The 27,858-nt window shown below is 27.3% G+C and overlaps 9 protein-coding genes and 3 non-coding genes across 12 annotated transcripts; 7 read left to right on the top strand and 5 right to left on the bottom strand.

Annotated features, from left to right (window-relative positions):
* Nucleotides 1-167: 167 nt before the first annotated feature.
* PWA37_005317 lies at nucleotides 168-251 on the bottom strand. Its single transcript has one exon. It is a non-coding gene; the product is annotated as a tRNA-Ser (tRNA).
* A 5,858-nt stretch (nucleotides 252-6,109) lies between these two features.
* PWA37_005316 (uncharacterized protein) lies at nucleotides 6,110-6,865 on the top strand (the record flags this gene model as incomplete). Its single annotated transcript, XM_064861762.1, has 1 exon — nucleotides 6,110-6,865. One exon carries the CDS (start codon nucleotides 6,110-6,112, stop codon nucleotides 6,863-6,865), a length of 756 nt encoding a protein of 251 aa, XP_064716717.1.
* A 203-nt stretch (nucleotides 6,866-7,068) lies between these two features.
* DOM34 (ribosome dissociation factor DOM34) lies at nucleotides 7,069-8,241 on the bottom strand (the record flags this gene model as incomplete). Its single annotated transcript, XM_064861761.1, has 1 exon — nucleotides 7,069-8,241. The coding sequence occupies one exon, from the start codon at nucleotides 8,239-8,241 to the stop codon at nucleotides 7,069-7,071; it is 1,173 nt and encodes a 390-aa protein (XP_064716716.1).
* A 2,715-nt stretch (nucleotides 8,242-10,956) lies between these two features.
* MIT1 (Mit1p) lies at nucleotides 10,957-13,104 on the top strand (the record flags this gene model as incomplete). The annotated part of the gene is made up of 1 exon (XM_064861760.1): nucleotides 10,957-13,104. The coding sequence occupies one exon, from the start codon at nucleotides 10,957-10,959 to the stop codon at nucleotides 13,102-13,104; it is 2,148 nt and encodes a 715-aa protein (XP_064716715.1).
* A 1,733-nt stretch (nucleotides 13,105-14,837) lies between these two features.
* Nucleotides 14,838-15,770, top strand: CFD1 (iron-sulfur cluster assembly protein CFD1; the record flags this gene model as incomplete). The annotated part of the gene is made up of 1 exon (XM_064861759.1): nucleotides 14,838-15,770. The coding sequence occupies one exon, from the start codon at nucleotides 14,838-14,840 to the stop codon at nucleotides 15,768-15,770; it is 933 nt and encodes a 310-aa protein (XP_064716714.1).
* Nucleotides 15,771-16,027: 257 nt separating this feature from the next.
* VAB2 (Vab2p) lies at nucleotides 16,028-16,981 on the bottom strand (the record flags this gene model as incomplete). The annotated part of the gene is made up of 1 exon (XM_064861758.1): nucleotides 16,028-16,981. The coding sequence occupies one exon, from the start codon at nucleotides 16,979-16,981 to the stop codon at nucleotides 16,028-16,030; it is 954 nt and encodes a 317-aa protein (XP_064716713.1).
* Nucleotides 16,982-17,238: 257 nt separating this feature from the next.
* Nucleotides 17,239-18,342, top strand: YEA4 (Yea4p; the record flags this gene model as incomplete). Its single annotated transcript, XM_064861757.1, has 1 exon — nucleotides 17,239-18,342. The coding sequence occupies one exon, from the start codon at nucleotides 17,239-17,241 to the stop codon at nucleotides 18,340-18,342; it is 1,104 nt and encodes a 367-aa protein (XP_064716712.1).
* A 354-nt stretch (nucleotides 18,343-18,696) lies between these two features.
* Nucleotides 18,697-19,251, top strand: GIM4 (tubulin-binding prefolding complex subunit GIM4; the record flags this gene model as incomplete). Its single annotated transcript, XM_064861756.1, has 2 exons — nucleotides 18,697-18,739; nucleotides 18,974-19,251. 2 exons carry the CDS (start codon nucleotides 18,697-18,699, stop codon nucleotides 19,249-19,251), a joined length of 321 nt encoding a protein of 106 aa, XP_064716711.1.
* A 166-nt stretch (nucleotides 19,252-19,417) lies between these two features.
* On the bottom strand, nucleotides 19,418-20,857 carry WBP1 (dolichyl-diphosphooligosaccharide-protein glycotransferase; the record flags this gene model as incomplete). The annotated part of the gene is made up of 1 exon (XM_064861755.1): nucleotides 19,418-20,857. The coding sequence occupies one exon, from the start codon at nucleotides 20,855-20,857 to the stop codon at nucleotides 19,418-19,420; it is 1,440 nt and encodes a 479-aa protein (XP_064716710.1).
* A 1,475-nt stretch (nucleotides 20,858-22,332) lies between these two features.
* Nucleotides 22,333-22,405, bottom strand: PWA37_005308. Its single transcript has one exon. It is a non-coding gene; the product is annotated as a tRNA-Thr (tRNA).
* Nucleotides 22,406-23,954: 1,549 nt separating this feature from the next.
* PWA37_005307 lies at nucleotides 23,955-24,026 on the top strand. Its single transcript has one exon. It is a non-coding gene; the product is annotated as a tRNA-Met (tRNA).
* A 2,371-nt stretch (nucleotides 24,027-26,397) lies between these two features.
* PWA37_005306 (uncharacterized protein) lies at nucleotides 26,398-27,522 on the top strand (the record flags this gene model as incomplete). The annotated part of the gene is made up of 1 exon (XM_064861754.1): nucleotides 26,398-27,522. The coding sequence occupies one exon, from the start codon at nucleotides 26,398-26,400 to the stop codon at nucleotides 27,520-27,522; it is 1,125 nt and encodes a 374-aa protein (XP_064716709.1).
* Nucleotides 27,523-27,858: the final 336 nt, after the last annotated feature.

The raw sequence follows: 27,858 nt of genomic DNA, 5'->3' as shown, positions 1-27,858 counted from the left end.
TTAGGGATATAGATATATAGATATATAGGAATACTACATCGAGAGATATAGAAAGAGTCTATATCTTATATCTATCTAAGTGAAATATTATTGAGATTCCAACAAGAATTACTATTATGAGAAACATATAACCTCAGGGTTATTTTACAATAAGTTACAAAAAGGAATCGACAACTGCAGGATTCGAACCTGCGCGGGCAAAGCCCAAAAGATTTCTAATCTTACGCCTTAACCACTCGGCCAAGTTGCCGCACAACTACAACATTTCGTGGTAGGATAAAGATATAACTCCACCGAGATTACGTAAGATTCTATTTGAATCTAAAGTGATCTATTGTGTTTTAAGTATAACGTGTTCATTTGCCACCTAATGTACGGCGTATCTATTCGTTGACGTACTATTCGTTGACGTACCTCTGTTGCTACGCCACCATAGCATATTATGTTTATGTACACCGTGTTCATTATAGTTTCTAGTGCACCACCATAACCTATTGTCCTCAATGTTCTATGAGCTTCGATTATATTATTGTAACTAATAATAAAGATATGGATTACTAATTCATTAATATATCAGGTTGAATAGTTGATTAAGTTCCAGAAAACATATAAAAGAACAATGATTTCTGAAGATGACAATTATTTTCCGTCACTCCTTTCTTATACATAATAATATATTGTAGATATAGAAGTAGCAAGCAAATCATCGACAAGAATAAATATATAAGCTCGATATAGCCGTTAATATATAAGACCGTATCAATAATTGCATTACCAATTGTATCAACTATTGTCTCGATTATTAATAGATTATCCGTTTGATATTTCTAGCGCTTCCTCGAATAATACAAAACTCTGACCACATTATATTACAACATCTTCTCTAGGGAATACATTATATTTTATTTTACTAATATTAAAGTGATGAGAATGAGTGCCTGTATTCATTGGATATATAGTAAACATTCTCAATATTATATTAAACAGACTTAGTATACAAAATTATAATAAAGTTCTTCAATTTCCTTCTCTATATACAACATAGAAATAATAATATACAAAGATTGTAAATAAGATAAAAATAATGTATGATGAAATCCTTGGCTTTATATATGTTGACATTAAGCCATTTTCCTCTACGAACAGTAAGATATTTAATAAACAAACTCAACAACTTTTGGTGACCTCTCAACAACTATTACTCAACAATTTATCGTTTAGTGTTTGCTAAAATTTTATTGTTCTATCTATTTCATTATAGAACGTTCTATTTCAACATAAAGTTATATAATAGTTTGAAAATAGTAATTGTTACAAATAATAAAGAAATTAGTATATGTTCTTAACAACTAATATGTTAAACGGCTATTGTATTTAAATATATTGTTCTGGTGCTTTTTTATGCGTGTCTCTTTTATATATGTTATATAAATTAGATATAAAAGTTATAGAAAATAGATCTTCTTCTAAAAGTGTTGTTCTTTTATATGATTTTGAAACTTTATCAATTATTTAATTTGATGTAGTAGTGAATTATTAATTCACACTATAATTGTTAATTATATAATTTGCTAAACTCTTATGGAACTTCTCAAGCAATAGGTAATGGTGATAAACAATAGACATATTATTTGTTTAGTTCATGTAACTTTACTAACATAAAAATTTTGCAAATTCTAATTGTATTTTCCTGCTCCCTGATTTAATTTTTTTGAACTCTAATTATCATTGATTAAGTCTAATCAGCCTTTTACTTTAAACTCTTCTTAGATTATAATATTTTCTGTTTTTAACAACCTCTAGTTTTATGGATGTTTGAATATGTGTCACTAGATTGTTTTGGTTTAAATTTTGGAATTTAGTGTTTATCTTAAAATTATGTGTTATTATATTTAAGTAAACGAAAGGTGAAGTCTGTTAAATGAAACAATACTAAAACATCCATGTATATAAAAATTTTTCTCAAAATGTACAAATATATATTTGAGTTGATGAAAAAAGAAATTTTAAAAATAATGGACAAATTATACAGGATCCAAATAAGAAAATTATCAACTCATAATTTTATATATAAAGAACAACTATTTTAGTGTCTATAGTTGTAGTTTCTCTTAATTTATTCTTGTATATTTTTTGTATTGTGCAAAATAAAAAGAACAAGTTGCAATCTTTTTGATTTTCTATATATAATGTGGCTATATGTATTTATTATTGTCCTATTTATCTAATTTATGGTGTGATTATCTGGCGTATTTTTTATAATTCAAATAATAACATATTGTGTAATATATGGGGCAGGCTTCATTAAATAATAATTGTTTGGACAATCAACATTTATTTAACTCTAAACTATTGTGAAGGGTTCACGTAGATGTTGATATACGATTAGAAGTATTTTTTGATAATGTATATTAATCTCATTAAATGACTAAAAATGTTATTAAAATCCAGTGTTAGTGAAATTTGGGGGGTTTGATATTTAAATTAATGATAGATATTATTAAGTTATAGAAGATTGTTTTACTATCTGTTTTAAATACATATACACTTATTTTACACTGCATTTAGCATAAATATATTATTTACTTTTAATATTTCTTTCAAACATTTTCGTTTTCCTTAAACCTTAAAAAAATATTGAACATGAAAAAAATAAAATGTTTTTCATGAGCTTTAGTACAATTATAAGAAACACTGTATATAAAAAAACTAAATTAAAAATAATTGCTAAATTCAAGTGTTCTAGAATAAATAGACAGACCAATCAGATTTCAGCAAATATGACCAAAATCAATTGATGAATTGGTGCCGTTTGTAGAAGAGATATTTCAGATATAAAGCCAACAATTTTTCCCATCATGTTTCTTTCCTTCTATTTCTTTTATATATTATCATCTCTGTATTATACATAGAGAAGAAAATTTAAAGACTTTAACATAATTTTATACACTATAATCATATAATTACAATATTGGAAATGTTTACTATTTACCCAATGATCACAGGCGTTAATTCTCTACAATATTTCTTATAAAAATTACAATAATAAAACTCTTTTCTATAACATATATATATATATATATATATGCTAATAATATATATTCAAACAGATTCAATATCACTGGCAACTAATGATTGATATCATGCATGTTTACAAACATAAGTATTATTATCTGATATAATAAAATAATTTTTCAATATGTGTAAATGATATCAAACAACTAATTTCCTTTATGTTGTACACTATACACAATATATACAATATATGATAATAATATAGAAAGATTGACAAAGAGTTTTTTTTGTTTTATCTATAAATGATTAATACTATGTTAGTTTACTAACATTTTCCATGAACCTCTTATTTTTATTTTTACATAAAACCCACCTAGAAAAAATTAATTGCAATTAAAAGGTAAATACTTCAAAATATCTTTATTAATATTGTATTGATTCTTGCGTTTTAACTAATATTATGATCTGTTAATGACAACCTGATCCATTTTCTTTCCTAATGAACTTTAATAACTTTCCTAAGCTGTTTGAGGATGATTTCTCAAGAAGACAATCGTATTTTTTCCACACATTCCTCAAAAAGTATCAAAATAGGAGTCAATTAAGTTAGAGATATATATTAACTCCAATAGTATTTTTTCTAAATAACAACCGTTGAGTAACTCTTTCTTTTTCTCTTCATTTTTTATCCATTGGATATATTAGTTCAAATATGGCACATTCTCCATTCATTTATTTTACATCGATAAACCATTATCTTTAAATCCTTCACCACCGTTTAGTAACTTTTCTTCTTCTTTGGCATCACATAAACCAAAAAAGTACCATTGTTGTATAATACACTAAGTGTTGTGTTTTAATATATATATCTATTAGGAAACAATGGGATATTCCTCCAAATTTCCGAATTACATGATAATTGTGATTTCTTATTGATTTCCAACTAACCCATAACAACTTTAACTTAATGTCTATATAAAAAAGGATTATATTTTGGTTCTCTATGTCGGTATAACTGCAGCTTAATTTTAACAAGGTAAGAGTTATGCTTTGTTTTATTTTCTAGTAATATAAAATCTAATATATCAACTATAAAAATCATACATTTCAATTAAAAGTGATTGACATTTTTAAGTAGTTATTTATATATGTCTTGTTCAATTTTGCAATATGCTGAAATCAAACTTTGTTCTGTTTCTTCACATCTTTTTGCATGAAAATAAAAAGAATATTTTGCAATAGAGTTGCTAATTTTTATTAATTTTTTGTGATATTTCTATTATTAATCTTCACACTCTAGTATAATACTTATTTTTTTAAAATTGATAACAAATCATAGAACTCCATAATGTGTCAATAATAATTTTTGGTTTAGATTAGAGACCAAATTATTTTATTAACCTATTCCCTTTGATTAACTATTTAATTCTTATTTTGAATATAATTGATTCTTTTCATAAATAAGACAACGGATCCTTTTCCAACAAAAAATAATTGTTCGAAAGAGTTTAAGGTTTAATCATATTTAACTTATTTACTGTTACATAATTTTTGAACTCTACGAACATTGGAAAGAGATTTATTATTTAGTCTTATAATTTAAAAATGCATTACTTAAAATATATTTATTTACATAAACACTTTTTTTAAAGAAAATACTGTTTGATAAAATACAATATAAACAAAATCTCATTTCTCCTTTTTAGAATTTTCTTTAAATATTGTATTGTATAAGTTAAAAAAGCCTTATTGAGTTGTCATAATTTCGTATTAAATGATAAATACACATATTATTATAATAAATACAATTTATAACACCAAAAACTAAAAATACTTTTTGACGAAAAAATATTTAAAAAATCACTTTATTACGATCATTTATATAGAATAATAAATACGGAAAATAAAAATAATATATTTATACAAATTATTAAAATTAAAGATTAAAAAATAAAAAATAGTCATATGATATTTTTATAACGTTTAATATGATATAGTTTCAATTTCCGTTGTATATGATATTTATTTTAATCATGATATATAATGAAAAATATATTTTTTATCAGAAAATATATCCTACTTTGTGATTTTTTATTATTTATGTAAAAGATTTAGAATGAAATAATGGAAAATAAGCTTTGTTTTATTAGTTTTTTAAATAAAAGCACAAAACTAATTAAGCTTGTTTTTGTGTTTAGCTTAATTAATATCAAAAAAATTTTACAAATAAAAAAATAGTAAAAATTCTTATAAAAAATTTCGTAGTAACTACAACAACACACTTAAGAAAATATTTCATTTCTGAAAGTATTAGAAAACCAACACTTTCTAAATACAAAGAGTTTATTTCCATATTATGTACAACTATTAGATTATCATATGGTAACAAAAAGAATCATTACCTTTGATATCTTAGAAGCCGTATTTATTCAATTGAAGGTCTACACAAAGAACTACAAAAAGGGGAAGAAACAAATGACCTAATTTTGCAAATTAACTTATATACAAAGTCATCTATTGATGAAATAAACAGGATTTGTATTAGTGATATAGAATTAATTTTGAAAACAACTAACCAACATTTTCAGTTCTCTGTATAATAGTAGACGAAAAGAATGAAATAAATTTACTAGCACAATATTTAACTGATTACCAAATAAAAAAGAACCAAATTTCATACAATATCTTTTTTATAGTCTAAATAACCAATATATTTCAACTTCCCTTTATTCTTCACCAATTCTATAATAACAAATTTTAATTGATACTTCTTTATTTTTATAAAAAGGTTGTGGTAGAAAAAGGAAAGAAATAAAAGGGATGTAGAATAGGGTATGATAACCCTTCTCTCATATCAACTAATATTAACTGATTTGACTAATATTAGGTCTCAGCTTGTTGAAAGTATACAATTTATCATTTTAATATCTCAGCTCCCTTTTTAGCAGTTAATGATTGAAATATATATTATATCACATTATTAGACCAAGCACTACCTCAATAAATTTACTCTTTATTTATATATATATATTTTGAAGAACTTATCCTTTTTATCCAAAAATAAGTGAAAGTCATTCATAAAAAACTAGCCACAATGGTGAAAATAGCAATAATAACTTATTCACTCTATGGCCATATAGACATTTTGGCAAAGGCTGTCCAAGAAGGGATAACAGAAGCAGGTGGAACTGCAGATATTTATCGAGTCGAAGAAACATTACCACCAAAAGCATTAAAGAAACTACTTGCTCCACCAAAGCCGAAGGACATTCCTGTAGCTGGAAAAGATATATTAAAGAAATATGATGCATTTCTTTTTGGAATTCCGACCAGATATGGTAATGTACCTGCACAATGGGCTAATTTTTGGGATCAAACCGGAGGTATTTGGGTAAAAGGTAATCTTGAAGGTAAAGCTGCAGGTTTTTTCACAAGTACTGCATCTTTTGGTGGTGGTCAAGACAGTACAATTAAAAATTCTCTTGATTATCTTTCACATCATGGAATGATTATAATACCACTTGGATATAAATCCTGTTTTGCCGAATTATCCTGCATTGACGAAATACATGGGGCTGGGCCATGGGGAGCTGGAACACTTGCAGGACCTGATGGCACAAGAACTGCTTCTGATTTAGAATTGCGGATAGCGTCTATTCAAGGTCACAAATTTTTCAATATTGTGAAAAGACTATATGATAATGCCTTAAAAGAAAATAACTCATACGATAACATGTTAAATAATGAACCCATGCTATCTGCAAAAAAGAAACCTCCTAATGTTCCCGAACAAAAAATAACACAAAACCAAAAATCATCTAACAAAAATGAATGCTGTGTAATAATATGATTGCAATCATTAAAAATATTATAGGTATATTTATATACGTTATTTAGTTCTTATTAATCAAACGATATTAAAAAAATAACAGAAAATGAATCTAATAGATACAATTTTTGTTATAAAGTATATCCAAAACATATCTTCACACCCACATGCATACACATATGTACGTTAGGAGAATTTAATAATAACGTTTTTTGATGACAACACTACTCATTCTCCTCTTCATAATCAAGATCTTCATCTAATTCAGGTATTGGATATTTTAAAATACAAGCAATACCAGTCAATCTATCAAGTTCTTCCCCTGAAATATGCAAAGTACTGAAAATAATCACCTTACCACCTAAACTCTCTATTGACTTCATAAGATCCATATATTTTTTTCTTTGACATAAATCTGGAGAACGGGCAAGAAGATCAGTAATCAGTAACTCATCAATTGCCCCTAATTCAGCAGCTTTGAAGACTTCTTGCTCACCATACCACGCTTTATAGTCGTCTTCATTGAGATGTTTCATAAAAGAATCCATAACATTAGCTTCATGGGAATATTTGGTATCCTGCAATTTATTGGCATATATTGGATTTTTCAAAACTTCTGTGATGCCTTGCATGTACCCTGTTGACGAATGTGCGACTAAAAACATTGATTCATTATCTAAAATATTTCTATTTTGTTCTTGTATAGCATATTGCATGATTTTCTCATGCAATGTCTTCGCATAGAACCCGGGTGAACATAATATTATCATTTTTAGTTTGTTAAAATCATAATTTTTTACAATAGACGCATAGATAGCTTTATAAAATTTTTCAGTCTTTTCATCAAATTTTACAATATCTGTTGTCGTTTTTTTCTTTGGTAAACTATACTCAATTTTCTGTTTAAGGATTGTTGAAGATGCAGTTAATATGCAAACATGAGCAACACCTTCTTGCAGAACAATTGCAGCTGTATCTGCCTTTGCTTCTAGATTACAGGCTTCGTCCAATAGTTTTTTAGCATAACTATCAAAGTTTTTTTTAAGAAGAGTGAAAGGATAAGCATATGTAATAGTGTAGCTAATAAATTTACCAGCAGCAATATTGCAATTAGTCTTACCAGTGTCATCTTCTACTGTACTCCCTTTATATCTTAAAAACTCATCTTTCATGTCAAATTCCCTAGAAACTACTTGGATTCTTAACTTTACCATATCAGTTGTCTTTTTCTTTTTATCAACATCAACCGTTGTAGTAAATCGTTTTTTGAATATCAGTTCATCATCTTGATCTATCAACTGATAAAGTGTAAATAAATCTTCTTTATCTTCTGGTTGCAATTGGAGCGAAACTCCATCTTTGAATTTTAGACTTGAAGATTTGTTAAGTAACTTCATTAAGATAATGTATTTGTTTTCGATAGAATACTGTCCAGTTTGAATATAATTGTTTGGTAATGATTTCTTTGACTATTATTGAATCAAATATTTATTTGTTGGGGAAAAAAGTCCTCATTATCTATTTTCTCTTGATACTCTTTCTTTTTTAATATTTTTTTATGTAGCACTTGTCTTTTATATTTTTTTCAATAATAAAAATTTACTTATTAGTAATGAGTAAAAAGAATCAGTTTTTCTGAAATTTTCACAATAAAGAATGCTCCTCAGGTCGAAGGATGCACCCATAAAAATTCAGTAGCCAGAAAAAATATATTTAATCAATTAGTAAGAAAACCTATAAAACAATAAACAATGGTTTCTGGAACCTATTAAAGTTTTCTTCTGAAAGTCTCTAAATTTTTATTTTGTTATTATTATTATTATTTTTTAGTAAAGACTACTTATACAGTTGTTCTGTAACATATCAGCAAACAATTATCCAACGATGTGTATGGAAACGATAAGACTCTTTTTGCCTTGTTTAGTATTAAATCATATATATGCAGATTACTAACATTATATTGATTCAAATAATGTTTTTTGTATATTTAAATTTACGGCATTGTGTTCTCTTTAATATATCTTTCGTTAAATGATTTAAGAAATTTAGATGTAGATCATAGTTCTATATAATAATTGTACGTATTAAGAAATACATAAAGCTTGAACCTAGGATACTTTTTTACCACCTGGCTGCTATTATTTTATCATTATTAAAATACAAATATCTGAAAAAATATCATTTCTACGAATTTTGCCAGGAATTATCTCACTTCGAAGACCTCAATATCACCTCAATATTACAACTAAGGTATTAAATTCACCTAAATTTTTCTAAAAGAAGAAGAAAAACAGAAGTAGTAATCTACTTTAAGCTTAAGTATATGTTATTTTTTTTTTTTCTTTTAAAAAAAGAGTATTTTACTGTAATATACTTAATGACATTAAAGATTTAGGATTCTTTTTAATAACACGATAACCTTAAAAAAAAATAACAGCAACCACAGCACGTTTTTTCCTATTGTCTGTCACTTACTTACCACTCCTTAGAAATTATTGTAAACCCTTTTTAACTGATACGTTTATGAGTTAGTGAGTATTAGCATTGTAAATTTACTATGTGACAACGTCAGTTCCCCTTATTATCACAATAGATACATCCAGGAAGAAGAAAAAAAAATGAAAGAATACATAAATTCCTTACACCCTTAGTCATTAATTAGTTATTATAATTTAGAAATACATGACTTTTTTACTACGTTCGTACTATTATTTGTACAATATGCTCCACACGTAATGCATAGGAAAAATACAACAATTGAATAGATACATCATCTTCTCCTATAGAACAAATATATGAGTGAAATATTAATTTAGCATAAATAATAATATCCTTTTAATTCTCTCTCCACCCCTTCTATCTCTTCCGTGTATCTTTTTTTATTTTTTTATTTTTTTTTGCATCCATTTATCATTCTGCAATCAGTTTTATTTCAATTATTTGTCCATTTAGTACAATTATTACACTCGATATAAAATAGAACTTCTTTTATCTTTCATATTGTATTTCTTGACTTGTATTGTCTATTTCTATTGTATTTTTCTTTTATCTTGTGCTTTTATTAGCTCTTTTTTTTTCCTATTAAAGTGAAAAAAAATAATAAACAAACGAACAAACAAACAAACAAAAAAGACAGAAAAAAGAAAGAAAAAAAAATAAAGAAAAAAAAATAAAGAAAAAAAAATAAAGAAAAAAAAGATAGACAGAGAGACAGAAATAATTGAAGACGGGTATGTTAATTAAATAAATATAAACAACTTCTTACAAAGGGTATCTGTCTAATGTGTCCTATTATTTTCAGGTTGCACATTCACAATATCTTATATTTAACACTTGCTTTCTTTTTTCTTTCTTTCTTTCTTTTTCTTTTTCTTTTTCTCCTTCCTTATTTTTTTTTTTTCTTTTTACCTTTTCCAAATAAGGTTTTTAGTGTCTGTATTACTTGAAGGAAGGTTAAACATAGGTTCCAAGTCTTTTTCCGTTATTAAGGAGCTTTCCTTGTTGCTCTTGTTTTTATATCTCGATCTTATCTTGATAAGTTCAATCTACTGGAAACTTTAATATTGTCATTTTATATCTCCATAAATATATACATCATTTTCATTCGTCTTTGTTACATTGTTGACATCCTTTAAATATAAAAAAAAACTCCCACAAAAGAAAATTATCAAAACACAAAAAGGGATCAACAAATAATATTGTTGTATCTAAGGTAATCCAGAACTCCTTTCATATCGATAAACCAAAACTAATATTACAAAAGAAATAAAGAAAATAAAAGGAAGATTGTTGACATATACTGTTATTTATGAAATAAAAACGAAAAATAGACGAAGAAAGAAGAACCTCCCCTATTATATCTATTACTTAATTTAGTCTCTGTTAAGTTAGTATTTCAATAATAAAAAATAATAAAAATAATAATAAAAATAGCTATTGCACTTACTTATTCTTAGGCAAGTTTATTTTTATCTGAAACTTGTGCTCTTTGTTTTAACATCTGTTAAAAGGAAAGGGGAAATACGTGGTGAAAACATATAAATTGTAAGGTATAATAAAACCTTAATCTTTGAAATTCTTATCATACTTGTTATTATTTATCCTTCTTTCAAATGGATATCGAACCCACATTTAAAGGGTACATTGAAGATGAAAAGGATGCGTTATTGATTATTCAGGCTACTATGGATGGAAAGTTAAGACATATTCCTAGGAGACCATATGAAATTGAAAGATCATATCTTATTACATCTGGAAATATTTTTGTATTTATAGAAGAAATATCTGGTATCAAAAGATGGACAGATGGCGTTACTTGGTCTCCTTCAAGAATTGCTGGGAAATTCCTTGTTTATAAAGAAATCAACAAAGCCATTATTTTCAATAAAAATAAATTTAAACATCTACCAAAGAAATCCGAGTATATTAATAACAAGAGTATGACTCCTAAGAATAAGAAAAGTTTCATACAGGTAAGTGACGTAAACAATAAGGAAATACCAGCAAAATCAAGGATTAAACTCCTGCCTTTGTTAAATAATAGAAATGGTGGTAATGAAAATAAAGACAGAAATAATATATTCTATAGGACTACTAACGTTAATGTAATGCGTAGGAAATTAAATTACCTGGAGCCTCTTGGTAATCAAAATAGTTCTGATTCAAATGATGATTCTAATGGTGAAAATATTATCGACTATCCTAAAAATAATAATCAATACTTTGAACTTTCTAAAAAAGTACCTTTTAAATCCTTACATTCAACAAAATATACAGGATTAATTAAAAAGACAATATCTGTTAGTCTAAGAAGGGAAAATTTAAAACAGCAAGAGACCTTTCATGTTGTCTCATATTATACCATTGACGATGTTAAAAAGAATAGATTAATAACTCCAAAGGATTCATTAGTTTTTAGAAATATCAAGTTAAGTAGGGAATTGATCCAAGCAATGGAAAATATAAAGTTGGGAAACCCAAAGGTCATAACTAAAGAAAAAAATGTTTCTACATCTCCAGAAGATGTCTCTAGTGAAGATTTAGAAAGTACATCAAACATTGGTACTCATCAATCATCACATTATTCTAACATTCTTACAACAGGAACAACTAGCATCATTCAACCAAGTTCTTCCTCAACAAATATGGACAAGCATAATGATAGTATAGATGTAAATTTTGGAAATAATATCGGAGACGGCACCCCTAATTCACAAAATTCATCCACCTTCAATAATATGATACCTGTTATAAGTTCTTCTTTTGGAGACAATAGTAATGATAAATTTAATCCTAAAAACAATATGAATCTCAATAATGATGCAACGGGATTTCCTAATACTATGCCTCCAAATGGATACGCAGTAAAACATGGTCCTTATTATATTAATCAATCTCAATCTATCTCAAACAACATGTTTTATATGAATGCTGAAAATGGTAACATTCAAAACGGTATGTTTAATAGTGTAGATGTGAACACTGGTTTTCCTGGAGCCTCTGTGTCCCACTTAAACCCGCATCAAAATCATAATAATCCTTATGGATATTATTATTATCAAGGTGCAACAAATGGAAACGGTTATTCCATTGGTGATTCTAATATAAATAACGGAATAGCTTCACAAAATCAGATAATACATCCGATTGCTCCTGGTTTGATTTCTTCTTCTGATACTGGTTACCTAAATATGAATACTTTTCAGGGTAACAGTACTTCTTCCAACAATGTAAATAATATTATTCCGACTATTCGTACCAATGCAACATATACCTTATATCCAGTAACTATTTCGCCAGGTACAAATAATCAAATATCCAGCATTGCAAATAATAATGCAGCTGTGACAAGTAATAATACAGGGAATCATAATATAAATTATTTGAATAATTCTGTTTCATACCCAATACAATCCGCAACCCATTCATTTATCACATCAAATAATACTACTAGAGTAGTTGAGTGTTCTTTGGGAAATATGGTTCCAACACCTGTCAGTATTCAAAACAAGAATATTTCAAATAATCCAAATACTCTATCGTATTTTGGGCAATATAACAATGGAAGTACAACAAACTATTTTGAAATACCCAGAGGCAATATCCAAATTGGGCCCTCATTGGCCAACCAACAAATGAATATCTCATCTGACTTGAATAGTATCAAAACCGAAGACACTAATAATAATAGTTTCGATAGTCCAACAAAATATACATCCAACACATATACATATCCTGGCACACAAAATTCTACCAATTAAATAACATTCTAATCAATAATAATTAAGAAAACTTTAGCAATATCATCGGTGTCAAATGAAGAGATAAAATGTATTATCTTAATTTATGTCAGACTATATCATGTTACCAACTTTCCATGCATATTATATTTTCTACAAAAAAGCTAGAGTAGGCAATACTCATATTATACTGTTTAAAAAAAAATGGTTTTTTGACTATGCATTTCCACACTCAAAAATGTAAGAATGAATTAAAATTCACTACTACACCTTGTTTTTTTTTTTTTTAGAAAATATACTGAATCATCCTTACTCTACACAATTTTTTCATTAGAATGTTTGTATTATTATTATATTCATTTTTCGTGTCACTAAATACCAAGAAATATTGTCATCATAAAATCTTCATATAAAACTGTCTTTATCATTTTACTTACATCATCATTAATGGGTATTAATTCAATGTCATATAGAATATGATTGTATATTTATTATTTTCTTTTACAAAAATTTTTTCTACAAATTTGTACAAATATATACTTATTCTATGTAAAATATTTATATTCTTGAATTAAATAGTGATTGTCGCATAGAAATGTATTCTATTTAGTATTTTTTCTAGCAATTTTAAAATATTTTTGTTGAGTGTAACTAAAATGTGATTCTATTGTGGTATAAGAAGAGCCAATGTAGAAAAATTTTTTACTTAACTCTATATTTTTAATTAGGTAGAAGTGAAAGTCTCATTAAAAATATCTAAAATATAAAATATAAAATTAACATATAAGAAAGTTCATGAGGCATAATATATAAATAACAATGATTATTCCATATTCAAAAAAAATAGACACAAGTCTAACCAAAAAACAAAAAAAAATGGACAGGTAAGACAAGAATACCTGTTTTTAAGTCTATGTTAAGGCAAAAACACAGCAGTTCTTTGTAATTTTTTACATTTAACTTGGATCTATTACAAAAAATATATTCCAATAATCCAAACTGAAGTATGAAAAAAAAAAATGCTTTGCGAATATTGACCAAATTATCTGTAATATAACATTGCTTATCTTTGCGGTTATACAAACAATATAGCTGATAATAGTGTTCGCAAGTCATACTTTTTCCCTACTTTCACATATAAAAAATAATGCTACTATAAATAAATAACATCACTTTGCTTGATATATTTTGTTACAACAAACACATAAAAATCTATTAAAAGTAAAAAAAAGATAATGTGAAATTGAGATGTGATTATATTACAAGTAGCTGGCTTTATACCATTTTTCTAAGATGAAAAAGGTAAAAAAACAAAAAGAAAATAGGTCAGATTAGTTGTGAAATTTCGTTTATATAAAAACTTTGTTTATAGTACCATTTCACCATATAGAGGCATTATATATATACCGTTGTTTGGAACTACTTACACTTTCTAATATTTTAATATATCAATGTTTCTTTGTAAAGAGATCATTAGATTTCCTATTTTTTCTTTAATGGCTCTAGTTTTTTTTATTTTCAAATCTGTGAAATTTTAACGTGGTATTAAAAAAAGGTGAAAAAGACAAGAATCAAAATAGCTTTATATTCATATTTCTTAATTGTATCAGTAATCGAAATCTTTCAATTAAATGCATTTGTACAAATTAGTTTATTCATTACTTTTCTTCTTTAGAGCTTATACAAAGAGGAACATCTTCCTAACATTCTATAAGCACTATTGCTGCTGAATCAATCACAACATTACACTACAAATGTCATCTCAAGAGGACCTAGGTCCAGCACCATCATTGGCAAATGTCGAACATATTATTTTAATTCTTTCTGGAAAAGGAGGTGTTGGAAAAAGTTCAATCACAACACAAACTGCTCTAACACTCTGTCAAATGGGCTATAAAGTTGGCGTATTAGATATCGATTTAACAGGACCTTCAATACCACGTATGTTCGGATTAGAAGATAAATCAATATATCAGACATCAGAAGGATGGATGCCTGTCAAGGTAAAGACTAATGGAAATGGATCCTTAAGTGTGGTATCTTTAGGTTTTTTAATTGGCGATAGAGGAAACAGTGTAGTCTGGAGAGGTCCTAAAAAGACTGCCATGATTAAACAATTCATTAGAGATGTAGTATGGGGGGATTTGGATTATTTATTAATAGATACACCACCTGGAACGTCTGATGAACACATTTCTATCGCTGAACAGCTAAGATTCTGTGAACCAGACGGAGCAATAATTGTGACAACTCCACAGAGTGTAGCTACTGCTGATGTAAAAAAGGAATTAAATTTTTGTAAAAAAGTTAATCTTTTCATTTTAGGTATTATTGAAAACATGTCTGGATTTTTGTGCCCATACTGTGAAGAATGTACAAACATTTTTTCTAGTGGAGGTGGTAAGATATTGGCCGAACAATTTAATGTACCATACTTAGGTAATATTCCTATTGATCCAAATTTTGTAGAAATGATTGAGAACCAAAATGAACAAGAACTAAGCCTAGTGGAATTATATGCAAATTCTTCTCTTTATACAATATATAAAAAAATCATAGCAAAAATTTTGCAACAAAACTGTCCATCTCGTTTGGTTGAAACTAACGAAATAATAGATAAGCTTAATAACACTAAGTTAATCATGCAAAATAGTCCTTCACTTGATAATCTCACTGAAAATAACTAATATGTTTTTATATTTAATTTTCGAAGTTATCTTGATACTATTCAACATTATAGCGCTAAAAATTAACAAAAGAAAGAAGAAATAATCAGTATGTCATAGGCTATATAAAAATATGAATTATAGATATATTTTATAATAAGCGGTCACCATAATCTTCTCATTTAAACTAAGGTTTAATAGGTTAATATATGATTTTCAGTTGCTATTTTTCTGATTTAAATATTTGTATGCAAGTAACAAACATGACTAGCCCTTTATCAAATATCAGATGAATTTTCACAATATTTGTTACTCTTATCGCTATAATCGCCATGTATATTTTGCAACGTTGTATAGGTCGATGGATGTGGCCTTATCTTTAAAAAAGGCGGTATAAGTTTAGAGTTTGTTGCATTAAAATAAGGATTAGATATACTACCTTTATCAGTAACAAACTTTGGAGTATTTGTTGTGTTATTCTTGTGTAGATTTACATATCCTTTTGGATTATTTGAAGAAGATATTTCAGCATTGGCGCTTTCAGTTTGACCATGTAAAGAATTCTCTTCACTGCCTAATTCAAAATTCATATAATTATAATTATGAAACTGAGTTTTTGTCTGTTGTGTTATTATCTTAGGGTTTTTTTGCTTGATTAATTTAAATAGTATTGGGTATTGGGATTCTGTATAATTTTTTAAAGTTACCATTGGCATATTGTTTTGTTTAATGAAATTATCGTTGATGATTATGATGTTGTTTATAATGCTGTTAGATACTTCTTGTAGGTTTTTTAACTCTTTTTCTAATTTAGAAATACTACTTTCCATATGGTATAAATGCTTAGAAAATATACAGGTATCATTTTGTAAATGGTATTTTGAACTTTTGATCCTTAATTTCGATATCCTTTTATATGAATGTTTTAAATGCTTCAATGTACTTTTTAACTTCAAATCTAATAATTCCTCTTGTTTCATTTCACAATGTATATCAGTTGAAATAGTATTAAAGATATGTACTATATCAGTTTCAACTTGTTTCAATTCATTCTTTACCTGCTGAAAGATAGAGTTATAGGTTGTTGTGGTATATTTCGGTATTATAATTTCCTTTTTTAAAGAATAAAGTGCATTACTACCCTGAATAGGTTTGAAATCACTATCAGTCATGACTCTTTGGCCTATGATAGCTTCTGTTTGTATATTACCTTTCAAAATAATCCCTAACATTATTTACCTCTCATTCTGAATGATGTTGTTCTATTTCACTTTGATTTTTAAACTAATTAAAGAAAACAAAATTTTATCAATTTATCATAATATGACCTAGTCTTTTAGAAACTTTAGAGATATTAAAAAACAACATTTGACTAATCAGTAGCAACTACTCCCAAGGAAAAATATAGGACCACGTAAAAACATAGAGGAAGTTATATCATACGTATATAAATATATAACATAGTGGTTTGACAGTTAATGACGACACAATGGCATCCACCTCTATAACAACTGCTGTATTAACAATTTTTGGAGGTTGCTGTAGTAATGTGGCAACATTAGAGACATTAACCAATCATAAACTAATAAATGTGAATGAAGTCGACCTTAATATTGGAAATTTCGTAACATTTTGTCAATTTTCTTTCATAGCAGTACTTAGATTACCACATTTTGTTTCGTTTAAAAAAAAGAATAACGGAAGTAGGCTATTTGTACCAAAATTTAAACCATTACACGTACCTTTAAGAATTTACTTTGTATCTGTATTACTATTTTTTTTCAGTTCTGTAGGCAACAACATGGTATTCAATTATGGCATTACAGTACCGATTCATATAACTTTTCGTTGTTTCAGTACAGTTTTAACTATGCTAACATGTTATCTGCTCAATGGAAGGAGATATTCTAAGATACAAGTTGGGTCAACAATTTTTTTAACTTTTGGGGCCTTTCTTGCATCTTTATATAGAAACCATGACTTTAAATTGGAAGATCTATACCAATTGAATCCAACAAATATGATAGTCGTAAAAGATACACTATTTCTTAAGGGAATGATGATTCTATTCATATCTTCAATGATGTCTTCTTTACTCTCTGCATATGACGAAAGAATATATATGAAATATGGTAAACACTGGGAAGAAAACATGTTTTACTGTCATTTGTTATCACTTCCACTATTTATTATATCGAATTACAGCAAATTGCTAAATACTGCAAAGGCTTTGATCATATCTTCAGCACCAAGATATAATTTATTTACAATTCCTATATGGAATAAACACTTTTATATTCCATATAATGTGCTTGTTCTAATTACTAATTTAGTTACACAGAGTATATGTATTACTGGAGTTAACATCCTTGCTAGCCATACAAGTGCTTTAACGTTGTCAGTTATGTTGTTGGTGCGAAAATTTGTGAGTTTGTTATTAAGTGTGATATTCTTTAATAATAGATTATCCAAGACCTCATATACTGGAATTATTATTGTATTCTTTGGGGCATTTCTTTATTCTCTTGGTGATAGAAAAGTAAAGAATAAGCAAGAAAACTTTAGTAAAAAAGATGCAAACAAAGCAAAATAATTATCTATTTGTACATTTAATTAGATGTATAAGAATTATGAACTTATTTTTGTTCTTATTATATATTTAGTTTGCGATGTTATCTAATAACACCTAAGCAATTTTAACCATTTAATAAGTTTCATGTTCATGTTTGGCATGGTCCTTCTTTTTTTTTTTTATCAATATTGCCATTATAGAATAAAAACATCTAAAAAAATATCATAACACGAGCTAAGAAAGGATGGATTTATTGGTAAACTAATAATAAAAACAAAAGATATTCATTATGAGTAAAGAATAAACCAGCAAGAACTTTTAAGATCAAGATATATATCAATAAAATATATACAAAGAGAAAGAGTTTATTGAAAAATGTCCCAAACTGATAGACCTATTAATGTTAACGTTAATAACAGTATGTTACTTTTATGTGGATTAAGTAATTCTTTTTCATATATTTATACATTGATATAAATATATTGTTTGTTTTATTTTTTGGTTGAGACTATGTTACTAACGACGTTGAATTCTTATCATAAACTGTTACATTCCTATTAGTTTAATTATACCAAATTTAGTGATATGTGTGGTGTGTGAATATATAGTATAGGTTTTCAATTACAATATGATGAGTATAAACAAACATTAGAAACACTTCAAACTAAAATTATCCAACTTGGACACGATAAAGATGAACATGATATTGTACTTAAGACTTTAGAAGCTACTGATGACAAAAGAAAATGTTATAGAATGGTTGGTGGTGCTCTAGTAGAGAGTGATGTTGAAACAACAAGACCAATTTTAGAAACCAAAAGAAAGAATTTAGAAGACACAATTAATAAAATGAAGGAAGAGCTGGTGAGAGTGGCTAGTGAATTCGAAAAGTGGAAGAAGGATAATAAAATTCAAGTTGTTAAACAATAAGTGTAGTTGCTTTTTTTGGTCCTACGTATATATCAAAATATATGCATGTTTAAATCTACATTATATATATGTATATATTTGTGTGTGTGTATGTAATCAATAAATGCCTGAAGATCCTCTACTTTTTTATTTTAAATCTATTAACGCATTTTTAATACACAGGATATTAGTTGTTCTTTTTCACTGTGGTGACATTTGTATTGGTCAAAAATAAGATGACAAATGTGATAAATAAAGAAATAACAACAATATTTGCGGTTAAGTAAACCCAAGAATTGGTAATTTCCCAAGATCTTGGATATTCATCATATGCAAGATGTCTAATAGCTTTGATATCCTCGTCTTTAATGGTAGATAATCCGTTTCTTTTATATTCAGTGAGAAATTTAAACATCCCATGACGGTTTGGTAATTTAAAATTATTTGTAGTATATCTAGCAAACGTGTTATTATTAGTTTCATTATCTAAGATACGAGTTAGATTGATACGATAATAAGGATCCACTTGTCTCAATTCAAATTGAATATCTTCAGCAGTGAATGGGATCCATTGAGAACCATCCCATTCAGTGATATCAATTTCGTATCTAATTACATCGTTGATTTTGTAGTTTAATTCATCATAAGTTAATTTTGTGTTAGCATGATAATGTCTTGATTTTAAAGTTTTAATAACTGACTTAGCATTAAAATTCCAATTTACTAAATTTTCAACCAAATTCTTGTTAATGTCATGGGCAGATTCATCTATTAAATTAGTTGATCCAACCCAAACTAGCCTAGCATTGTTATTAACACCTTGGAAACCGGTTATTAGGTAGCCTTGAGAACCAGTAACCCAAGGTTCAAAGTTTTTGTCTTGGGTTGTGTCTATAAATGATGTCTTTGAAGATTTAAGAATAGGAACTAGTTGTTCTCGGTTGTCTAATCTGGCTACAGATGATTCTCCTAGATTGAAGTATACCGTATCATTATCTACGCTATAAACATATTTGTTTAATAGGTTTGATGATGAAACCAATAATGTATCTTTGTTCTGGAATAAATCTTTTACGATTTGATTCTTTGGTGAAGGAAATATACCAAATTCATTTAATAAATTTATAAGGGAATCTGCATTGTTTATATGAGGAGATGTAATAATCATCAAATTTCCATTATAATTATTGAAAAAGGATAATAAATTCTTTGAGGATAATATGGATTTATTTTCGGATGCAGAAGAACCTTTCTTCAAAGATGCTTTCAAAATAGGAAAAATGATAACGTTATCATATAATGAATTGTCCACTTTAGTCAATTGAATATCGTTACTATTCCTATTATTTGAGCTTTGAATATCATATAATGTATAATTGTATCCGTTCGATTCTAGAAGTAACATAAATTTCTTAAAGTTATTTTTAAATAATTCATTTTCATCGTCATTCATTGAAGTTACTCCTTTATTCATATGGACACTTGAATTATCAGTACCATATAGTTTTTCAATAGAGTCACTATCATAGATAATCAATGTTTTGTTACCCGTCAAGCTAAGGGCATTAATTCTTCTAAAACAGGCACAAAGAATACTTAGAATAAAAAGAAGTCTGTTAATAATCATTGAACCAAATTTGATGAAGATTGATTCAGTATTTTGAGGCTAAGCTACCAATTAGTAGTTTGTTTGTTTGTTTGCGTTGTATTGTTCTATTTTACTTTATTTTGTTTCTGAATGCAACTACAAGTTTTATGTTAACATTATTTCGAGTATCGAATAGTTTATAACTACGTCCTGGCTACATTTTGGTGATTAGTAAAAAAAAAAAAACGAATGGTGAAATTTACCCGGAAATTTGATCACGTGGTACAAATTAAATTTAACATAAATTGGAAAAGAAGTTCCCGCCAAATTTGTCCTTATATCCTGGCGAAACAATCGTTCTGCTTCTAATCTTTCACTAGATCGCTACTTGAGAACTTGACTCAGTTTACAAGGTCTAATTTTATTTGCAACTTTTCTTAATAACAGGTAGCTTATCTATAGTTTATATCTTAAAATAGAAAAGAATTATTAAGTCATCTCTACTATGATTTTTGTTTACTGACAAGTTTATATCCACAAATATCATCAACAAGTCTAGATCACAAGGCCATAGGAATTTAGTAGCGTGGTTATAGCAAACACTTGAAGGTGGTGTTGATAAACAATAAAAGTGGATGTTTACATTTTTTAAAGAAAAGCAACAGAATTTTATTTTTGTGTGATATAGCATTTCTAGAAATTATATTTTTGAGCGTTACAAGATATAATGTTCAATTATAACGAAACTGATCTTATTCATATAACATATATTATACTCTTAACTATCCTGCTTACTCCTCTTGGGTGCTTCTCTCCTTCTCTTCTGTCTATATATAATTTTCATAGTTTCTTCAAATTTTCAACAATTAGGGTTTGTTTAAGTTTTTGTGACATATAAAATCCTGATGTCACTATAAACGATTTTGTGTACTCTTTAATGGACGATGACGTTTTTGTTTTTCTTGTTTATCTGTATATCTGTGTATATTAGTTTACTCCTTGTGTTGAGTATAATTTATATATCATATATAGAGAGCTAATCAAGCAATATTTATCTACTTTTAATGTTTAGAAGAGTATATTTCTCATAATAGGCTTTCATCTATTACCTGTAATATCCCTGATATTACTGTTTAGGGTTTTGTTCAGAAAAATGAGGGTTGACAATATTTTTCTAAATTTTCCTTTTTGCAAAATTTTACAAACATAGATAAAAGCAGGAGTAACCAACATAAGTACAAGAGAGCAACCAAGAACGAACAACAATGAACGAGAATAAGGTCAAGGAACTAAGGATTACGTAAGTTTAGATATATAGTATATAAGTGTATACTATTAGGTTATCTTAGATTAGGGATATAGATATATAGATATATAGGAATACTACATCGAGAGATATAGAAAGAGTCTATATCTTATATCTATCCAAGTGAAATATTGTTGTTATTCCAACAAGTTTAATTGTTATCGGACACACATAACCATAGGGTTATTACAATCAAAAAAGATTGCAATGCTTCCAATCGGATTCGAACCGATGATCTCCACATTACTAGTGTGGCGCCTTACCAACTTGGCCATAAAAGCTCCCAATCGCTGTTTCTGTTGTAGTATGGTATGGTGAAGTTCTTTGTGTATTCCAGGGAAGCGCAAATAATATTAATAGTAATTCAAATAATTGAGACAGTAATCAACTATAGTCGATAGTATAATTACTAAAACGGTCTTATATATTAAGCGGCTTATATCGAGCTAATGTACTTATTCGAAGTTACTTAACTTGTTACTTGCTTCGTTCTATTTTGTTTATACATAATATATAAATTATTTACAAGAAACGATTATGGAAGATGATCTTTTATCTCCTGAAAACGTTGTCCTTTTATATGTTTTCTGGAGCTCGATCGATTATTCAGATTACTACATTAATGACTTGACTGATTCAAACCCTAAAATTTATCATATTAATTTAGGTGCACTACTGGATTAGAACTGCATCCCAATTCTCTAATCATGGTGATTAGTAATACACGTGGGACTTAATAAAACAATAGGTAAATTCTAGATTTGCCAAGATCTTATGTAATCCAATCTTTTTATTATGCAGCATCTAATGTTGTAGCACATGTATGGCTTATTAATACACTAATTGGTTCTAGATTCATTCAGGATCTTATGTAATCTTGATGGTTATAACTATTCTATTCCACAACAGTTTCTGCTGTAGTATGGTATGATAAAATTCTTTGTGTATTCCAGGGAAGCGCAAATAATATTAATAGTCATTCAAATAATCGAGACAGTAATCAATTATAGGCGATAATATAATTACTAAAACGGTCTTATATATTGAGCGACTTATATCGAGCTAATATATTTATTCAAAGTTACTTAACTTGTTACTTGCTTGTTGTTCTCATTTTGTTCATATATAATATATAAATTATTTACAAGAAACGGTTATGGAAGATGATCTTTTATCTCCAGAAAACGTTGTCCTTTTATATGTTTTCTGGAGCTCGATCGATTATTCAGATTACTACATTAATGACTTGACTGATTCAAACCCTAAAATTTATTAAACTAATTCAGGTACATTAGTGAATTAGTAACTACACCCCAATTCTTTAATCATGGTAATTGTTATTATTCTATTCTACAGCAGGAGGGTGTTGTAGATCAACCTTGATATTATGATTATAAAAATATTGTTAGGGTTTTGTGATGATTGTCAAGAAAAGTTCTAGTTTGGATTTATAGGACTTAGGGTTTGTTGATAAATCCCATGTGATTGTTGAATACTATGTAACAAAATGAAACATTCATGAAACATTAAATAGCTAATTAAGGAGAAATGTATCTACGGTGACAGTCGTTACGGAACCTCAAATAAGAAACTATCAACCCATAGTTCATATATAAAGGACCAGTATCTTGGTATCTAAATTTATATGTTTGGTTGATTTATAAAAATATGTAGCACATTGTATAATACAAAAAAGAAGCAATAATCGTTTAATTCTCCTAGATATATATAACGTTCTTATATATTTGTTATTGCCCTTACTATTCGTTCAATAGTACTGTTAAAAAAAATTGGTCCTAAGTCCAAACTATAACAGAGGGCGTTGTTTTCAGCGTCGTGGCGCAGTGGAAGCGCGCAGGGCTCATAACCCTGATGTCCCTGGATCGAAACCAGGCGACGCTATTTTTGATTCTTTTTGTTATTAGAATTTTATTGTGTAATAACCCTGAGGTTATGTGTTTCTGATAACAGTTAATCTTATTGAAATCACAATAATACTTCATTTGGATAGATATAAAGTAGAAATTCTCTCTGTATCTTTCGTAATAGGGTTTTCATCTATTATATGTAGTCTACTAGGAGGATTCACTTCGAGACATATAGTCTTTTGGAATATAAAATACAATAAATGTATTTTTTGTTACCCTTTTTTGTAAGATACGTACGGTATTGATTATAAGAAGTATAGTTAAATAGAAACACAGAACTACATAAAGTTCGTAAATATATAAAAAAATAGTTAATTATATTTTTTATAACATATTATTGTTAAGGGAAAAGTTCTGTGTGGCATATTGCAACTTATAATGGTATCTTGAGTTATAACTGTGGAAATTAAGAGACAATATTATAGATAAACAAATAAAAAATGGAATATAGCATTATTTATCTATTGGCTATCTACTCTAATTATTAAGTTGGTGATTTTTAATCATACCACTGATTTTTTTTACTCTTTTTCAGTATTTTTGGATCTAGTTAGTATATTGAAATTATACGGAGTTTGTTTCATTCTGTGATATGAACCTCAGGTCTAAGTTAAGACTAGAAAGCCAAACAAATCCTTTTTCAATGAAGGGTTTCTATATGAAAACCTTTTTATTATAATTATTTAAGATAGATGTAAAAAAAATATAATTAAGACCAAATACAAAGAATTAGATTAAATGTAATGCCCTTTGTCTTTGGATATTTGTATTTTGACAATTCCAAAAGTAAAACGTATTATTGTTTTGAGAGCACGCTTTAGTGAAGTATTTGTTATTTTTTGATTGTTAGAAATATCTAACTAAACATACTAATTGAATTACATCCGAGTACGGTTATATTTACTTATTTGGTACTACTCTATTCAGTAATCATCTTTTCAAAATTGTTGATAATATTTTTGTGGAAAATATTAGACAATTAAAGGTTGAGAAATAGTATTAAGATTCTAAAAAAACCTCAGTAACATTCCACAGAAGGGTCCTCTAGAATTCAACTGAGATTTTTATATATATCCAGCTTAAAAAGGTTCTCAGATCATTCTCTCTATAACTTATAGATCTCATAGAAAAAATAATTTTATAAAGCGGAAGTCAACTGACAGAATTATCAATTTTAGTAAAATTTAGTAATTTACTAAAATACGTAGTCAAATATCCATAGTAATAAGAATATGTTAAAAATTATATATTTTATTTACTAGTTAGAAACAATGATTGTATAATTTGTGAGAGTTTATATATAATTATTATCTCTATTTTGGTGCTTAACTGGAACTTGTAAAGAATTTAACTAGAAACTAGAAACTACTTACTTTTGCAAGTACAATATAAGTACTTGAACGGAGAATTAGTACTTCTTATTTAAGAGCTATCAAACCCTTTAGTTGTGTTGAATATTTGTCAATTTTGATTGTCATAGAATGTATATTAATGATTTTCTTCGATGTTTTTAATCAAGAAATATTATGTATGATCATAAAGAAATTATAGACATATTCTTCTACAAATGAATTGTTTTAATTTCTACTTTAATAAAAATTTTCTTCTTGCGAATTTTACCATCATACTAGGAAGTGATTCCAAACAACGTAATATCAGTATTACAATACTATAAATATGCTTTTTATTTCAATATATTAATTATGTTGTCCTTAAAATATTACTCCACTTTCCTATTTAATAAATGTGTTAGCATACATAAGTCTTAGTATTGGTTGTTGCTTTAATTTGGCTGGTATACTTGGTTTATGGAAATAGACAATGGACTTTTGTTCTCTTCTAACTGTAGAAACTAAAATATATAAGGTTATATATCATAATAACTGTAGACAAATTGTTTTATGATTCTAGCTACTTTTTTCATTTTTTTGTTGTCCAACAATCATTATGTCAAAAATGTAATAAAATTGGCGTATTCCCTCGATATAATATCTCTTATTCTTGTTCCTTGGCAAATATTTGTTAACTCAGATTTTTACTGAATTCTTTGGATAGTTTTATTCTTTCAGCATTTCTGTATTTTTTTTTTACTTTTTTCTTTTTGGAAAAAAAGGAAGTTATAAAAAGACTAAAATGTTTACTACTATACTATATACTTTCTATTGAAGTAACGAATAATACCGTTACTAATATGTTATTAATACCTGTGGTGACGATTTTCCTTTAATATAAGTAAGGTCGATACAAAAAAACAAAAAAAAAAGGGAAAGAGATTACTAAGATTATATAAGTTTTCACATCTTCGCCTTCATATATAATCGTTGTTATTTTTGCTGTAGTATGGTATGAATTACACCGGTAATGATGATTTTGGATCCACATTTTTCAATGGTGTAAGTACCTTTATACCAAATGGAACACGTATTGATTCAAATTTCAATAGCTTTAGTCACGGTCGATCGAATATTACCGGGTATAATAACGATATCAATAACAATGATGATACAGTTGATCAAAACAACAATTCAGATTCTACTATAACAAATCAAGACGGAAGTGCTATGAATAAAATATCCAGAATTGATAAAATTGATGTGTTACAACATTTAATCAATACATTAAATGGTAAAGATAAACTAGCTAAAACTTTAAAATATTTTTTAGATTTATTACGGTATCTATTGTCTACTAAGTCCAGTATAATTGTAAAGAATAAATGGATTCATCAAATAACATCTGTAATGGTCAAGAATTTAGTTAATAGATTAATGTTCGTAAGTATTCAACTAACTACATACCGATACATTCTGAGATTTGGTAATAGTCCATTTTTAATAATTAAATTTATTCAAAAATGGAGGTCTTTACTATATAGTGATAAAAATTTTAGTAATGACAGTGATAATTGGAAAAGGAAACCGTTCAATTTGTTGATACTGATCTTTAAAGAATCATTATTTAAGGAATTGTTTAATATTTATTTCAGCGTATGCGATGAAGTTATGTTATTAAACAGACTTCGGATCTGGAAACATGCAAAATTGGAAAAAATTATATCAAGACAAGAAATATATTCATGGCAACTGGATATATTTTTGAATTTAAAAGATAACATAACTGAATTGCAAAGACTTAGAAGACAGTCGTTAGAGTATCGTATAGAAAAAAATATTAGGGAGGTTAATAATAATTTATATCCCAATCAGTTTAGTCCAGACGGAGATATGACTCTTTATCACTCATGTTTAGATGTTTTAGATAAAAATTTGATTGTTAATTTAAAGAAGCAGCGTATATTAAAATTAAATATATTAAGATTATTATTCGATGCATTAGCTAATTCAACAGATTTGTTTAAACTAAGGGTGTCCTTAGGAACTTATAGTGGTTTATCATTATGTTCAAGTATTATTAGTTTGATAAAATTGTGGATAGAAGCAAAACAGAAAATATCTAAAACACCTTTATAGATAAGTTTGTCATGAAATAATAATATTTTAATTTTTCAGTCTTGTTGTACTTAATTTATCAATATTTGATTATTTGTATAATTGCCCTTGCCGTTTTTTGTACATAAATTCAAAATTCTCTTTGTACCCCTTAGTTTTTTTCAATAAAGATAGGTTTAAACAAAATAATCTCTAACTTTTCCAATGTGAAGAATAGGACAATCAGGGTTTTTGCAATTTATGTAAAAAAGAAAAGTTTTTTTTCTATGAGTCTTGAAGAAATAAAGTTACACGTTAATTTCACAGTACGCGTTAAATAAATATATATATATATTTCTCTGTTCCTTAAAATATATG

The sequence above is a fragment of the Arxiozyma heterogenica genome (genome assembly GCF_036370985.1).
Source record: "Arxiozyma heterogenica strain weizmannii chromosome Unknown scaffold_9, whole genome shotgun sequence".
Classification (NCBI taxonomy): Eukaryota; Fungi; Ascomycota; class Saccharomycetes; order Saccharomycetales; family Saccharomycetaceae; genus Arxiozyma; species Arxiozyma heterogenica.
The sequence above is the reverse complement of the archived record's forward strand: the minus strand, read 5'-3'. Positions and strand labels throughout refer to the sequence as shown.